This window comes from Cupressus sempervirens, chromosome 9, assembly GCF_028749045.1.
Source record: "Cupressus sempervirens isolate cs-2001-9-10 chromosome 9, ASM2874904v1, whole genome shotgun sequence".
In the NCBI taxonomy this organism is placed as follows: Eukaryota; Viridiplantae; Streptophyta; class Pinopsida; order Cupressales; family Cupressaceae; genus Cupressus; species Cupressus sempervirens.
The window spans coordinates 202968406-202987142 of NC_143126.1; the positions used below are offsets into that span (position 1 = coordinate 202968406).

Below are 18737 nucleotides of genomic sequence, written 5' to 3' on the forward strand. Positions count from 1 at the left end.
TCCTTAAATAATTTTTTCTTCCGGTCCAACAGCAATAATATCAGGTATGCTTTCATTCATTTTCTAAAATCCATGATACAGCTGCCGATGAGTTTTGTTGACCTTCAAATCTTTATCAGAAAAGCTTGAAATAGAATAAAGGTCTGATTCAACAAAGTGGTAACAATACCCTCTATAAATAAAATCAACACACTAACTAGTAGATAGTTTCGTAGGATTCCTCCGTGTAACACTAACATTAGTGTTGCAATGGCAGCCCCCGGGAAAAGCTATCTTCTTTTCTTGGGGTTTTCGGTGACGATGATGTTGGTCTACACAGAAGGGTTTACTGAGGATAAGAAGGTATGCTTATTTTACTCTTTTATTTCATAGAACACAAGAATTTCAGTAATGTTTACTAGTGATGGAACATTTTTGTTTTGTCAAATTAGGTCTCTATAGTCTACATGGGCTCTATTCCATCAAAATGTGGCGCGCAATCCCTCGAAGAAACTACTTCTGTGTACCATGGAATGCTTAAATCTGTACATGGAAGGTTATTCTATGTTCATTATAATCTATTTTAGCTAAAAATCACGAGTTTGGAGTGATTTTGTATTAAATGTGTACCATAAAATGTGTGAGCTGATATATATGTAATGTTGGGAACAGCAACGAAGAAGCTAAGAAATCTCTGATGGCTAGTTATGGGAAGAGCTTTCGTGTGTTTGCAGCTATACTTTCTCCATCCGATGCCTCAAAACTCAGAGGTAACCTAATTTCTAGAGATATTGGGGAAATCCTTATTTCAATCTTAGTTACAGATATTTTCATGGTTTAAATTTAACCTTGTTGTGGAAAACATTCAGAATAATATTATTCTTTACGAAGTGCTTGTATAGATTTAGTATTTTGTTGTTGAAATATAGACATGGATGGCGTTATTTCGGTGTTTGAGAGCAAGACACGGCAACCCTCGACTACTAGGTCGTGGGATTTTGTGGGCTTGAATTCATCGGTTCATGATTACAAGCTTGACTATCAGGCCAACATCGTTATTGGGGTTATAGATACAGGTAAATTTGCACTTATATTGTTTGTTGCTTCCTTTAATCAAATCTATTAATGTTTTTATTAATGTCACAGTAGTTGGCATGTCTGTTGTGTTGTAGGAATATGGCCAGAATCAGAGAGTTTTAGTGACAAAGATTTTGATATTCCTCTACCTGCTAGGTGGAAGGGTGGTTGCCAAGTGATCTTGGATTTTCCTGCTTGTAACAAGTTAGATTCATATCTAGCCATTTTATTATTGATATATTTCATTGATCTTATTGGGGGCATTTATTAAATGAATTCTGAAATAATTTTTATGATTGATGGTTTTTACAATTGTTTTTGTTTGTGTATATGTATTATTGTTATTTGACACTGCTTAAACATAATACATTAAGGGTTTGATTCTTAGACTAAAACTGTTAAATAGCTAAAATTGACTTATTTTTTCAAGTCTATTTTTTTCTTAAGAAAACAAATTTTTTACAAATATTCTGTGATGCTTTATAATTTTTTTGATTGAAATTAAATTTTTAATGTTTTCAATATTTTGAATTTTACCCTCTAATCTATCATCAGAATCAAAGAGACTGTAAATAGAATGCTTACATTTCTTAACATTTATAACTTAATTTACAATTGCACATCTCCTAACACTTGCTTTAGTTCTAATGATATAGAGTGATCAATAAATATTCAATAAATAGATTTCAATTTTCTCTTTAATAAAAGTAAATTGATCTACTTTGTTTCAATTCTTTGAACTGTTTTAAATTTTGCAAATAAAACAATTCAGCTACTTTCCCTCAGCATGTTAAAAAGTTTAATATATTGTGAATATATGTTTGAATGTGCAGGAAACTTATAGGGGCAATGTACTTTTATGCCTCGAAAAATAATCTATCTCAATCGGAATACCGCTCTCCAAGGGATGCACAAGGCCATGGAACGCTCACCTCCTCTACAGCTGCTGGATATTTTGTAAAGAATGCAAACCTTTTTGGCATTACTGATGGACTTGCCCGTGGTGGAACCCCTGGTGCGAGGGTTGCTATGTACAAGGTTTGTTGGGTTAATGAAGCTTGTGGTGATGCAGATATTTTCTCAGCCTTTGATGAAGCAATCCATGATGGTGTGGACATTCTTTCTGTGTCATTTGGGACTAAAGCTGGTCCCTACTTTTTGGACTCTGTTACCATTGGAGGATTTGATGCAGCACAGAAGGGAATTTTGGTATCAGCTGCTGCTGGAAACGCTGGACCTGATTTACGAACTTTTGGTAATGTTGCTCCATGGATTCTAACCGTGGCAGCAACAACCATTGATCGTAGGATGGATACTGAGCTTGTTCTTGGAAATAATCAGACTATAAAGGTAATTTGTTTTTTAATACTAGTTATAAAACATTATTATACCAATAGCTTTTGTTTTGTTTGGACTATAGAATTTGAATAGGCACATTTTTAGCAATGAAATATGAAATCTATGTGAAGTAAAATTAGAACGTTTATTTTTATAAAACATTCCATCTCCTAACGTTTTATTCTTTCCTTAAGCCTTAAATTATTATTTGTGGATGTTGGGTGCTGGTTTTCTTAAAGTTGGTTTCTTCTCTGTCGGTTAAACAGTTTAAAGTTCTTTTTGTGTTGATCTTAGTTTAGTGTATGTTCTGGTTCTAGTTCTAACTGCTTACTGCTTTGCATGGTCTCACTTTTTGTGAACTCCTGACTTTATCAGATTGAACTTGGTGTTAGTTTATTGTTAATGGATTCTAGCTCTATTTGACTTTATTTAATCAGAACAAATCATTGCATATAATTCAGAATATAAATTTAAAAAATCTATACGCAGTCTAATTTAAAGAATTATTTGAATTAGCTTTATATCATTTTTACGAGAGTTTAATTAATTTTAAATAATAACTTTCTACAGGGAATTGCTCTAAACACATACACCATGGAGAAAAACTGGTATCCGTTAGTATTTGGAGGGGATATTTCTAATCTAGGATATAGCAATCAACCTTCTCAGTAAGAAGTAATGAGGCCTGCTTAAACATCACACATTAAGACTTGATTCTTATGTTAAAAGTGTTAAATAGTAAAACTTGACTTATTTTTATAAGCTTAATTTCTTCTTTAGTGTGTGATGCTTAATAGTGAGTGACTCAATGAAATTTGGAAATAAATAATGTTGTACATAATACGAATTGTGTAATTTGTGTTCTTATCATTGCTCGTTTGAATTTATCAGGAACTATGAATATTACTCTCTGGATCCCAATAAAGTGAGTGGAAATATTGTTCTTTGCTATTTCACTGAGTATCAAGTAGATTATACGGTTTATACTGCCGGTGGTGCGGATACCATTGTAGCTACCGATGAATCCCCTGATTCAGCAGACGCCTTTTATGGCCCTGCCACAAAAATTACTCGTAGAGACGCAAGACTTGTATTGAATTATATAGCTTCAACGTGGTAAACTTTACTCAGTGTATAATGTGAATGAAGATAAATCGTGACTTGATATCTGTGAACAACTACTTATTAACACTTTTCTTGTTTTGTTTTGCAATCCGTCAGGAATCCGATCGCAAGAATTCAAAAAACTGCAAACCCCGAAGGACCTGCACCACGAGTGGCTTCATTCTCTTCACGAGGTCCCAATAATGTATCACCGGACATTATGAAGGTATGTTTCTTTCTTAAAAGTTGGACTTCTGTTATTCTAAAATACAATTCAAAAACTGTTAATGGTAGAAAAAAAAGAGAAATCTGTACTCTTGAAAGCTTAATAGTATAGTACACTGGAATATGACACAATATGATGAAATGTATTATCAGCCGGACATCGCTGCACCAGGTGTGAATATCCTTGCATCCTTCTCCCCAAAAATTCCACTTAGTACTATTCAAGGAGACACAAGGACCTCCTCCTTCAATATATTATCCGGTACATCTATGGCATGCCCTCGCGCTTCAGGAGCAGCAGGGTGGGTTAAGGCGTTTCATAAAAATTGGTCTGCTGCCGCTGTCTAATCGGCTCTCTTGACTACAGGTATTCAATAAGAGCTATTAGATTTTTCCAATCCACTAGAGATATTCTGGGTTGCATGACATAAGATTTCTTCTAGAATGTTCTTACATTTGTGTGACATAAGATTCTTCTGAAATGTTCTATCAATTGTATGACATAATTTGTAAAACATAACATTTCTTCTCAAATGATTCTATCATTTCTATGACATAAGATTTCTTCTCAAATGATTCTATCATTTCTATGACATAAGATTTCTTCTGAAATGATTCTATCATTTCCATGACATAAGATTTCTTCTGGAATGTTCTAACATTTGTGTGACATAAGATTTCTTCTGCAATGTTCTTTCACTTGTATGACATAAGATCTTTTCTGGAATGTTCTATTATTTGCACGACATAAGATATCTTCCGCAATGCTCTTTCATTTGTTTAAGCTGTTTATACTTTCCATCCCTAACAATTTAAGTTGTGATGCAGCAACAAAAATAGATCGAAGTTTTCGAGAGAATGGGCAAGCAGAGTTAGCTTATGGGGCTGGGCAGATCAATCCATAGAAGGCAACCGATCCAGGGCTTATTTATGATGCAGGCGAGGTTGATTACGTTCATATGCTTTGTAGGGATGGTTGTAGTGATGCAGACATTAAAACCTTGACAGGAAAAGCAATTACCTGTATTGGTATACAAACAACCCCAAATCCAGGGCGAGGACTAAACTATCCAACAATTTTTGCTTATATTGCTCCAGGAAAAGCTTTTGAAGCTGTGTTCCCAAGAACTGTTACCAATGTAGGAGTTCCAGCAAGTACATACAAGGCTGCTGTATTTCTCCCAGCTGGAATCAATGCCACCGTGAAACCAGACACATTAACCTTTTCATCTCTAAATCAGAAGCTATCATTTACTCTCACACTTAGCGGTGGACCAAACACGCAACCAGCCAAGACCGGGTCTTCAGGTTTCCTAACATGGTCCTCCGGTAACTACAAGGTGAGAAGCGCAATATATGTGTATGCTGACTCAACGTGGATTTAGATCTCAAGCCCAATATTTCATTTAAATTGCTTGAGACAAATAATTGGCTGTATTTTGTTAGCTATGACATACACTTTCACTTTTATTTCAATGTGGATCTTATTTCAGTAAATTCTTCCGCTCTTTTACTTCTAAAGGAGGTCTTTTCAATTCTTTAAAAGATTGTTTACATTTTTAATGTGTATCTTAATTAAACAATTCTTTCTATTCTGTTTTTTTCCTTCTTTGTCATTTCTTTTAAAATATTATATTAAGAAATTAGACATTGACCACTTTATTAGAACTCTCTTCACCTAAAATTATAACTTATCTATCATGGATTTGGATGTAGATTCAATATTTGGGATTAGTAATGCTAATATTTTACGGTATACCTAATTTTAATAATCAAGAAATTCTAATTCTATGAATGTTTCTAAATGTGGATTATTTCAACAATTTCTTGCACTCTTTTGCTTGTAAAATAGAGCTTTTTAATTCTTTAAAGATTGTTTTCATTTTATAGGTAGACTTTTTTAATGTGTATCTTTTCAAAACAATTCTTTCCATTTTGTTCTTTTTCTCCTTTCTCATTTCCTAAAAAGGATTATATTAATAAATTAGATATTACCCTTCTTATAAGAAGTGCCTTCGCCTAAAATTATAATTTATTTCATCTATGGCTTATCTACTATGAATTTGGGCATAGACTCAATTTCTTGGACTATCGATACACCTAAAAGTTATAACTTTTTTGTAACTTATGTACCATGAATTTGGATGTAGACTCAAGTTGGTGGGCTATCGAATCTAATATTTGCAATTATTCCTAAATTTTATTATTAAGAAAATCTAGCTTTGTGAATTCTTCTATATATTAGCCTCCTTACTTTAGGGATTATATTTTTGGTCCCTCCTTATAAGAAGTTTCATTTAAAAATATAACTTATATACCATTAATTTTTATGTATCCTAACATTATTGGGCTATCAAATCTAATGTTTTGTAGTATAACAATTTTTTTTAATTAAAAAATTCTAGTTCCATGAATTCTTCTAAATATAAGATTTATTTTCCAAATCATCTAAGATTTAATATATGTTGATTAAAGATCTTTTAATACTCTATATATCATTTATTTCAATGACAGTTATAAGCTCTAAACCTAGATACAACAATTATGTAACAACACAAATCAAAGAGTGTGTCTATTATAGTCAAAGAAACAACCACCATCACCTAGCAAAATAATCAAAAAATATGTGAGATTTTTTACAATAAACTTTCTATAATATTTCTATTAACATGAATACACAACTTATCAATAACAAGAATTTTTGGGGATATTTTAGTCTAATATTGACCTACTACAACATCATTGGCTCAAGATGTTCCTTTAAACACTAGAGGTATATTTGGAATTTTCACTTCCTCCCAAAGATTAATCTTTTTTGGTGGTCGGTAAATCAATAATAGTATCATCACAATTGATAATCTCCAAAGACATGGATAATTGTTGTGCTCTATGTAATTGTGATGAAGAAACTAGATCCCCCACCTATTAATTCATTGCTCTTATGCATTTTCTATTTTGTTGAATGTTTTGAACTACATGGGGATTTCTTGAATTTTTAACACTAACACCCAAAAATTCACTTTCAACTAGAAGTATCCATTCCACCATCCTCTCAAAGATTTTAGGAAATGTTCTCTCACTAGGAAAAGGAAACCTTGCCCTCTTCCTCTCACACAACTTGAAAAGAAATTGGTAGAGGTTTGGAATAATTTCCACTTTGTTGAAAAAATGCAAAATGCCAAGACTTTACAAAGGAAAGGCATGAAATGGAAGTCCCTTACCAAAAATTGGTTGTAGCTTAATTTTGACGGATTTGGAAGGAATGGTATTATGTATATAGGGGGTGCTATTAGGGATGATCACTATAATTATATCAATGGTCATGCATGGAATTGTGGTAAGATGTCAAGCAAAGTGGTAGAGGCTATGGGCCTTCTTTTGGGGTTAGAGATAACTCTTAGTTTGGGTATTCCAAAATTGGTTACTGAGGGTGATTCTCTTCTTTTTATCTATACAATTTAACTAAAGAATGTACAATATCATGAACCACAATAATTTTGTCTAAAGTGTCCCTCCTAGGAACAAAATCATTATGTTGGGCAGTGATCAACTTGGGAAGAAACTAAAACATTTTACAAGAAAGGACTTTGATATAATTGTGTATCTAAAGAAATTGAGAGATTTCTTAGTAGAATTGATCAACCGTGTCAGTGCCCAAAATTTTTTGGATCATTAAAAAAGAAGTGGAGTTACCACTTTTAGGAGACAATGAGCACAAAAGAAATCCTTAATAGTAGTAGAGATGTCTTTTTCAATAATGTGTCACATATTCAAAAAAATAAACATAGGAAAATCATCTAGTCCTAGGACTTTGTCACCTTCAAAAGACAACTACAATTTTTGGTTTAGATGATGACAAGATGGCCACAAGGTCTTTGTTTCGACTATCAGATACTATATTTGGGATGATATGTAATAACTCTCTTGGTCATTAGCATTGAGATAATTCTTGGCACTAACGAGGAAAGAAAAGTGATTCCTCATTTATATAATTATCTCCTCATATTCATTGATTCTACCTCTTCTAGTATTAAGTTGTTTGATTTAGTTGGAAAAGTTGTGTCTAAGATTAGAAATGTGGGAGTATTTGGTATTCTTGTCCCCTTCAGCCACATAAGTTGATCTTGATCTTTTCCTCTAGAACATCTCTTCCTTAGCAATTATATCATGACATTTGACGAAGAGATCATTTTCCATGTCATAAAGTAGATTAGTATATTCCTCCTTTTGGATTCTATCATGGTTATCATTTAAAATACTTTAATGTATGACAAAAATTGGCCTTGTTTGCAATTATGATACACTTCTTAACATTATTAAGTTTTCCAACCATCATATACATTTTTGTACCATCAACCTTGACATCCAACCATTCTTCGAAAATGTTCTAAAAATGGTATGGTTCATCCATATTTTTTCACATCGGGAAAATGTTTCTTGCCTGAGATAGGATCCATAGAGGAATCAATGAGAAAATGGTGTGATCTAATCTTAGAGAATAAGAAAAGAGAGAAATAGTATTTTTGGATCTAGTCATGGGAAATTAGGGCTCTATTCAATGTAACTTGACTGGGTCATTCATGTGCCCTTCTATTGGACAAAGTATGTTTAGTGCATCTTAGATCAATATCAACTATAGCTTCATTGGAGATGGAATCAGACATATCTAGTATATATTCCCTATTGATCCTATGGTAAGACATATTGTCAATTAGTGACAAACCAATTAAGTTATCTAGGAAGGTCAGTTAATACTACAACCAAGATTTCCATTAGTAAGAAAATTTTAGTGCAGCCTGAGAAGATAAAGGTTATACAATGCTAACCACTTGCTCATAGTATAAACTAAGTTATCAATGGAAACCAAGTTCCCAATGTGAATTTATTTCATAGTGTAAGTCAAGTTCTTTCTTTGGACCACGCTAACTATTTATCCTATATCACTCGATTGTCATAGAGTTATCCAAGCATCCAATACACAATGTCACTCGAGCTTACTGTATTGCCCAAGAATCAAAAGAACACCATGTGCATAGTATTTCTTAAGCATTAGTATTTGTGCCAACTTTGTATAAAATTATTGTGTAAAGGTATATAAGGAAGAAAAATTCATTTATCTAAGTGTGTGGAATATGTAAGTAGTGTAATATGAGATATATATGAAGACAAGGAGAAAAGATGGAGCAAATTAAGTAAGTAGGCTACAAGGAAGTATAAAGGGCAGAACATAGACTCATCCATCACAATTCGGTGATCATATTATTCAAAGGAATTTTTTTTGAAAATCTTGTTGCAAAGTAGAGATCATCTTGTTGATTCACCCTAAGAGGTGCATAGTCAAATCCTCTAACCAAGTGGACCTAAAGATCCTTTGCAGGATATCTTAATAGAATACATACTTCATTGTATTGAAAATTTCTTTCACAAGGTGGACCTAATACTCCTTCATAATCCTAATAGAGTAGATCACTAGAAGTGATCAATTGTAAGCCCTAATAGGCCAACTTTATTACTATGGTAGTGAATCACTGTGGGTGTCATTCCCACCGCAGTTTTACCTTCTCCTTGGAGGGTTTATGGGTTACCAAATATTTTTTCAAAGTATTATGGTGTTGATTCCTTTATTTCTTTATGTTCATGCATGAAAGTATATTAGATAATCTAAAGAAGTAAAGAAGAAGTAATCTTAGTGGGAAATGTTTAAGTGGTTCCTAATTCACTAGCCCCCCCCTCTCAATCACCTTCTTGTCATTACATTTCCAATGATTCCCTCAATTCTTTTTCATATTACATAAGATGGTATTAAAATATCATATTATTATCTAACTAGAGTCCTTAAAAGTAGTCCTTAAATTAGGAATCGTATCCCAAAATTTCATCATCAAGGCTTTATTATTAGAGCATAATTATTAGATATGACCCAAGCAAAATGATCTCTCAATTGATGAAACCTTAAATTAATGATATTACCATCACAATAAAAAAATTTATCAATAATGATATTTTGATTTCAAGAAATCACATTACCTCTAGATGCGCCTTCTACATTCCTTCCTAGAACTACTCCATTTTTAAAAAGTTTACTTTTTTCCACCTATTCTTTAGGAATCTTTCTCTCTTGGAGCACTATCATTTTAGCCTTAATATATCTAAAAATATTGCTCACACCATATTTCTTATGAGGATTATTTAACCCTCTGATATTCCAAGATAGAATCTCCATTTCTTTGGGGTAGAATCCTGTATACTTTCTATACTATGCTTTCTATTTCTCTGGTCTGTCTAGTTGTCCTTCTCCCCACAGGATTTTTAGAGGATCCCACATTAGTTTTTGTGATCCATAGGTTAACCTTCTACTTCAAGTGGATGATCTAATTTCCTTTTCCACCTTCTTCATGTTCCTTTGCGAGTTATTATCATATATTTCATGAGCATTCTCCTTGGCTTAAACCTTCCTATTATTATAGGAGGAAATATCATCTAGAAAAAGATGATTTTACAAAATCCACATCCTCCAAATCTACCAAAATATTTATGTTCATTTTCCCTAAGATCAGAAAAGATAGAGCATCTTGGAAGAAAGGTCATTTGTCCATACTAGTGAAGTAATCTTCCACTCTTGAAGGATGAGGAATGGGACTTTTTTTAATTTCTCGTTCGTGCTACTCAAATTATTGGGAGTTAATAACTAGCAGATTAATCATTATGATTATCCTATTAGAGATCTCCTCCATTAGAGAATTTTCCTCCCTATTAATTTTATTAACTTACGGGCCTTGATTTGATTCTTTCATCATGATCATTTCCTTGTTATCCTTTTTCTTTTCCTCCTAATCTAGGGAAGAGAAAATATTTCCTTCTAAATGAGCTTCTTCTAAAATATTTGGTTAAATTTTATTTACCATGAAAATCATGCTCATTATCCATAAACAAAATGATCTTGTATTTTCTCATCCCAAATAAGTTTATCTTCCACTACAATTATAATGAAAGAATTAAATTGCACCTTCACTTGGGATAGTAAAGGATCAATCCAAGCATCATTCTCCTAGTAATTTTTAGAATACTTATAATAACTAAGAGGGAAGGGGGAGGGGGTGAATCAATTATCCAAGGTCCAGATGTACCAATTGAACAAACACTTAGTGAACTTCAAATCTTATCATTGCATAGCTTGGTCTCTACAACCAACTTTTAGTAACATCAACTAGCCATCTACTATACTAAATATAATAGAATTGTAAAATGTAAATATTAACACAATAAATAACATCCACACAATTTTGACACTAGGATTTAATGAAGAAACCCAATTTGGAAGAAAATACTAGCAACATGTCACTAATTTTCACTCTTTTGAAGTGAGCTCTATTAGGAGCCAACCCTATCAAAGGTTACAAAACACACTATATAATGTGGTCTTGTTAAAGAAATTAATCACCCTATTAGGAGTGGCCTTGTTAGATGACTTTAGAGCATTCCATTATAATGTCACCCTGCTAAAGGATTTACATATGATTGTTAGGTCAACGTTGATTAAATAATTTCAAATAATATTTATAATGGTTAGAAAGTAACAACAAGGTTTTGATCTATTAAGTACAACTCACTTTGCATGTACAAATATCTATTTACATCATAAAATAATTTAGTGTCTAGCCTTTATTCTCATCTTAGTCTTAGATTTTCTTGGTAAACTTTCAAGAAATCACTCTTCACTTCTTCACCTATTCTCAAACTTCTGCTTAGATTTGCAAGTCAATAACATAAGTAGCTATTTCAACTCCCTGTAACATATCTCATACTATAAAATTTCTCCCTTATACCTTGTTAAATTGGCAATTTTGATCATTTTCTACTAAAACATCACCATAGATCTTAGAGTATATGATTAGATTTGTCACATATAGTGAATTTAATCATTAATTTTTTTATCCTCTTGTTTTCTAGAAACTTCTCTTTGAATCCATTCCTTTGACTTTTTACCTAATCCTCTCCTAGAATTAAATTATTTAACTCATTGATCCTTATCTTCAACACACTTTCCATGTTCCAAGAAATCAATTTAGTTAGCTGGAAGTTACGATATTCATAAACTATTAAAATGTTATTCCTCAACCAACACTGTCTTTTTACACTCGATCATTACAAGGTACTCAGTCGCTACTAAATCTATTGCTTGACACATACACTATCACTTGTTCATAATTGATGCTCAGTCAACACTAATTTTTCTCATCTTATTTTAGTGCTCGGTCAACACTAGAACCACTCAGCATGTACTTTATATTTTGTAATGTTTCTACACTTTTGCTCATTCAAACCTATGCACTTGATCTATCTTTTATCATACCTTTAAGACTTGAGCATTATTGTCTTTTCCTTTTGCAACATGATTTAAATAATTACTTTATCTTGTCAAAGTCCAACTAATCAAGTATCTATTTATATTTTCCTTTGCATAATGCAGCCTTTCATATGGATACTTTTGTTATAAACAACTTCTCAAATCCTCTTCATCAATGAAATAAATATGACACTTAGATCAGATAGAAAACTATCTCACCAATAGGTTTGACATCAATGATAACATATAATTATTTTGATTGTAGTTTCAAACAATCTCCCTCTTTGGCATTGATGGCACCACCTCAAGTTACCATGCAATCCAAAACAATTTCTTTCTAAAGTAACATCCTCAATGTATAAGATCTTCATTAATATCCTTAGTTTTATTCTGATTCTCATGTTTGTTACTCTAATATAGATGAACTCCCTCTAAGGAATATCTCCCTCTTAGACATCTCTACCAGCTTTGACTATCCCCTCTTTTATTATGATATTCTTCTTCTAAATAATCTTTCTCGCTACTGGATAATGTTTCTTTTAGTAACTAGATTATCTCTCCCTATTTGACAACAATGTCAAAGACATCTTCAACTCATACATCTCCTCGTGTAAATATCAGTTCTGAGTTCTTCATTTGACATCTTGTATGACTAATCCATCATTTTTTTCTTTCTTCCTTACTACTACCTTAGACAACACCAAAATAGAAATGTTTTTATCAATTTGTAAGATAGTTTGATCAACACATTTGATTCAAAGTACCATATTTTCTTAAGTAGCTTTGTCTATGGGAATCACCCCTAATCTACCTCTAAGATACACATGATAATCTTTAAATGAATATTAAGTGAATATTTCATCTATTTTATCTTTAATGTTCACATACTCCAATTTTACTTTTTTTTTTCTTTTTTTTGGGGTCTTGGACTAGTTCTCTCAAATAATTTGATACTTGATAGTAATGTGCTTTTTCTTTGTGTGAATTATAGGATTCTTTGATATATTAATAGGACTAGTGTTATCACAAATGATAACCACTAGATCAAAAATTTCTTTCTTCATACCTTTAGACAATTGCTTGATCCATATGATGTTTGAACAATTCACTACTTCTAACACATACTCAGCTTTAGTTGTTGACTAGGAAATGAAGTTTTGTTTCTTGCTTGTCTATGAAATTAGTCTCTTTCCTATGAAGAATGCAACACCACTACTTATTAATTTTTTGTCATCAAGATTTCTTTCCAATTAGAATCATTAATTACCTTTAGTTCAAATCTATCACTCTTCTTGTAATACACTCTATAGTCATTTGTTCCTTTCAAATATTTCATTATTATTTTCACTATCATAATATGGTTTTCCTCAGGACTTGTAGAAAATCTTGCAACTATCCCAACTCCTAATGCAATATCACATCTGCTATGAACAACATAGTGTAGTTTTCCAATCATTAATCTATATAATGTTTGGCTCTCATTGGTAGAATTATCATTCTTAGATAAATGTTGTCTAGTGATAATAGGTGTACTAACTGGTCTAGAATCTTCCATCCCAAAAGTATTTAGTATCTCCTTGATATATCTGTATTGAGTAATGAAGATACCTTGCTTCATTTGATATACTTGTAAGACAATAAAGAATTTGGTCTCACCAAAAATTTCCATTTGAAATTCCTTCTTCATTTCATTAGCACATGATTTGCATAATGCTTCCTTTCCTCCAAAAATGATATCATCAACAAAAACTTTAGATAGAAATACTTTATTGTTCTTGCCAGTCTTTAAGTACCGATTTTTGTTATCATTGTTCTTGCAAAACCAATATTTATTAAGTAGTTATGCAGTCTTTCATACCATGCTCTAGGGGCTTTTTTCAACCCACATAAAGCTTTGTGCAACTTACACACCATATTTTTTCTTGCTAGGATCCACAAATCCTTCAAGATGCTCTATGTATACTTCTTCTTCAAATATTACATTCAAAAATGTAGATTTGATATTCATTTGATATAATTTAAATTATTTCTAAGCACCATATGCAAGTAGTGATCTAACTCCTAGTCTTGCTACAAGGGAAAATGCTTTCCCATAATCAACACCTTCCTTTTGTGCATATCCTTTACATACCAATCTAGCCTTGTTTCTTGTGACCTCACCATTTTCATTAAGCTTGTTCCTGAATACCCACTTTGTTCCAATAATATTTTTGTCTTTAGGTCTCACTACCAATGTCCATGTTTTGTTCTCTTCAATTTTCTCAATTTCTTAATCTATTGCTTGTATCCAATCCTCATTCTCCAAAGCATCTTTCATAGATTTGAACTCTAATTCACAAATTAAACATGTATCATTTCCGATTCCTTTTCTTAGCATAACACTAGATTCTTTATCTCCAATGACTTACTCTAGTGCATGATGTCTTCTTACGTATTTTGCTAAAACATGTTCTTTTCTTCTTTTTCCTTCAACAAGATCATCTTGAAAAATGTTTTCAAGCTCATTATCCCTCTCTTGTTGAGTTTAAGGTTCATCTTCTACATGCTCAAAATTATCTTCCTAGTGTTCAACTTCCTTAGTCTACAAATGATAAAAAAATCATTTATGATTGTGAGATTGGAAGAAAAATGGCTAGAAGAATGTAAAGAAAATTCTTGTTAGGACAAAACATGAAAATGTTGGCTTGAATAATAATCATGGAATCACTTTTAGTAATCAAATGTTTAAACTCTTTAGGAAGAGCACCTGGAATTAGTTACAATTGCTACTAAATAGTTAAATATTGTGAGAAGGATTCATAATATAAGAAAATTCTTTATGTGAGATATTATTCTAATTAGTGTTTTATGAGATAAGTAGGTTTTTACATATTTTAATCTCATCATTCAGCAATTTCTAGACTTAATTGTTTGGACTTCTTTTTTTTCAATATTTTGAATTACAATTTTTTTAAAACACAAATGTAATGGAAAATAAGTGGTATCCATTGATAAATGAAGTAGGTTCTAACAGAGACGTTGCAAGGTAAAATTCAATACATATAGGTGCACACTAAGACTTAATTTCTAGGCTAAAAAGTATTAACCAAGTTTAATTTCATCATTAGTATGTGATGTTTAAGAGTGGACATATGCATATAGGTACACACTAAGACTCAATTTTTGGACTAAAAGTGTTAAACAAATTTTATTTCATCATTCGTATATGATATTTAAGGGGAGATCCTCCAGATAATAGTTGTTGATACTACACAGCCTGAGATGGCAGATATCTATTTTGGCCCTGCCACAAGAATAACTGGTCAACAAGCACATTTTGTGCTAGATTACATATCTTCAATAAGGTAATTTGTGTTATAAGATTATAAATTGGGTGAGGATAAACTCGTTGAGATCCATGGACAACTTTTTAACACTTCTCTATTTTTTTAATTCTTCAGCAATCCGATTGTGAGAATTCAAAAAACTACTAATCCCACAATACCTGCACCAAAATTGGCTTCTTTCTCTTTACAAGGTCACAATCTAGTTATACCGAACATTATGAAGGTATATTATTATATAACATTAGAAAATAAATCGATATTCTTCAAAGCTTAATACAATTGTTGCATGGAATAATATAACCCAATATGATGGAATGTGTTGTCAGCAAGACATCATTGCACCAAGTGTGAACATCTTGATGTATCACCCAAACACAATTGCATTTAATATAATTCTAGATGACGACAAGATGTCACAACTCAATTTTTTGATACCTAAATAAATGGATATTTTTGTGGCCACCTGGTGTGAGAAATATAAATCAAAATCATTCACAACCCTAAACCTAAAAATTTGCTCGGTACTCACAATTGCTGAGTGACAATTTTGCTCGATAAACACTAAGAAACCGAGTGAAGACTTATAACATGAATAATTTTCACCATTAAAACTAGAGAGCCAGAACTTGAAGCTTTCAAATAAACTTTTCAAATGCAAGGAATAGAAGAAGAAGAACAATGGGTAGGCCTGCTTGCTTTCTATTCAACTTAGATTAAATCATTACAAAATCTTGGAGTATTCGGTTTCAACTAGAAAACCCTAAAGTAACCCTAAAACTTCAAACTTATAGCTCTAATGGTTGCATACTACAATGCCTAGAGCAATCACTGCTTCAACAGGGCGAATCAAACAACAAACTATGAACTTATAGGATGACAAAAAGAAGCACGTGCAACTACAATCATGAAATAAACTTCCTCTGTCCTTGCAACAAATTGGATCTGTTGATCACTTTCTCTGCAACTTCTCTCTGATGTGCTTAAACATTGAACACTCTGCTCTCTGTGTTTTCTCTATTCTGCTGAACGCACACACACTGAATAAATGAATCAAAACATAACTTTTGTTATGTTTTTCCCCCTCTTTTAAGATTTCAAAATTTCACCTACCGGATTCATGTTTATGACTATTTTGCAATCCGTCAGGGGTGGTAGGTGGGCATTTGGCTCCAGGGAGAAACAACCAACTGCAATTAATATTTGCACACTCCCCCTTTATCCTGACCTAAACAAACAAGGATCACTACTGATCCAAATCAACTACACCACGACACTCTCTTAGGTGTACAAAAGTCTCAATGCCTAATGACTTAGTAAATATGTTTGCTAGCTGCCGCTCAAACTTGCAAAATTCCATCTTGATATCCCCATTCTCCACCAACTCTCTGATGAAGTGATATTTGATCTCAATATGTTTACTTCTCCCAGAGAAGACTGGATTCTTGTACAATGCAATAGATGAGATGTTGTCACAATAAATTGTGGTTCCATGCTCTTGTCTTTCATTCAAATCTGTTAAGATCCTCCTTAGCCAAATTTCTTGACACGCTACTACATTTGTTGCTATATATTCAGCCTCTGCTATAGATTGAGCAACAATAGGTTGCTTCTTGGATGCCCATTAAATTGCACCCGATCCCATATGAAACATGTATCGAGAAGTGTTCTTCTTATCATCTATACTTCTAGCCCAATCACTATCAGGGTAACCAATACACTTGAAATCATCATTTGCATTATACAAAATCCCAAATTCCTTGGTACCTTTCACATACCTCAGGATCCTCTTTCTCACTTGTCAATGGGAATCCTTTGTGTTTCCATAAATTTGGAAATCAGACTTACTGCATGCATTAGGTCTGGCTGAGTTGCAGTCAAATACATTAAACTTCCAACCATACTCTTGTATAATGTTGGATCCACTCTCTTGCTAGAGTCTTCCTTACTCAACTTCAGACCTATTGCTATTGGTGTGGGAGCTGGCATACTGTTTTGCATTTTAAATCTCTCCAAGATTTGCCCTGCATATTTTTCTTGAGAGATGAAGCTGCCATCATGCATTTTTTTTACTTCTATGCCTAGAAAGTACTTCAAGAGACCAAAGTCTGTCATCTCAAATTCATTTCTCATGGCCTCTTTGAACTCACCAATTAGAGCCTTGTCATTACTAGTAAAAATCAAATCATCTACATGCAAGACAAAAATCAACACATTTCTATTTGTTGGCTTGATGTAGAGAGTAGGCTCACCATTTCTTTTGCTAAAGCCATTGCTCATCAAATATGAGTCAATCCTACTGTATCATGCCCTTGGAGCTTGCTTGAGCCCATAAAGAGCTCTCTTCAATCTATATACTTTGTTCTCTTCACCTGCTACTTCATAACTAGGTAGCTGCTCCACATATACTTCTTCCTTCAATACACCATTTAGAAAGGCAGACTTCACATCCATTTGATATACCTTCCATTTGTACTGAGCTGCAATTTCTATGACAGCACGCATGATTTCCATTCTTGCAACCGGGGCATATGTCTCATCATAATCTTTGTCATACTATTGTTTTTAGCCCTTGACTACCAACCTTGCCTTATGCCTATCAATCTTCCCTTCAGCATTGCATTTGGTCTTGTAGACCCATTTCACTCCAATCACTTGCTTCTTGGGAGGCAATTCAGTTAGCTCCCATGTCTCATTCCTTTCTATAGCATCTATTTCCTCATCTATGGCCTTAAACCATTTCTTCTTCTTAATAGCTTCTTCAAAATATATTGGATCACTATGAGAAAATAATGCAAAATTAATGTTCTCATCATAATCTTCATACCTTTCATCTTGGTAAATCTCCCTAAGACTCTTGGTCTTTCTTGGTAGCAGGGAGGAGAGTTTGGGATCAGAATCTTCACTGCTATTGCATTGTCAACTAGCTCGGTCTTCACTGGTACTTGGCACTGACACTCAATCATGCCTAGAGGATCTTGGCAATGACTTAACCTACTTGCCTTTTCTTCTATTTGCTCCTTCTTCTTACTGTTCATCAGCATCTTCTTCACTCATAATTGGCACTTTACTTGAAGTGCCTGGTGACTCATCAGTTGGGCCATACCAAGACTGATTTTCAAGAAATTCCACATCTCTTGAGAGAATCATCTTGTTGTTCAATGGATCATACAATTTGTATGCCTTAGATTCTGTGTTGTACCCTGTAAAGATGCACTTCACACCTTTTTCATCCAATTTCTGCATTTTCTCTTTAGGCACATGTGCATATGCAATGCATCCAAACACTCTTACGTGTTCAACTGTCCATCTTCCTCGTTACCATGCCTCCATTGGAATTCTAT

General features: G+C 33.0%; 1 protein-coding gene across 1 annotated transcript; it reads left to right on the plus strand.

Moving 5' to 3' along the window:
* Window positions 1-249: 249 nt before the first annotated feature.
* Window positions 250-4071, plus strand: LOC149538197 (subtilisin-like protease SBT4.14). Its single transcript, XM_089802432.1, has 10 exons — window positions 250-342; window positions 432-535; window positions 652-749; window positions 909-1055; window positions 1152-1260; window positions 1890-2406; window positions 2965-3062; window positions 3286-3510; window positions 3616-3724; window positions 3877-4071. The coding sequence occupies exons 1-10, from the start codon at window positions 250-252 to the stop codon at window positions 4069-4071; spliced, it is 1695 nt and encodes a 564-aa protein (XP_089658558.1).
* The last annotated feature ends 14666 nt before the right edge of the window (window positions 4072-18737 follow it).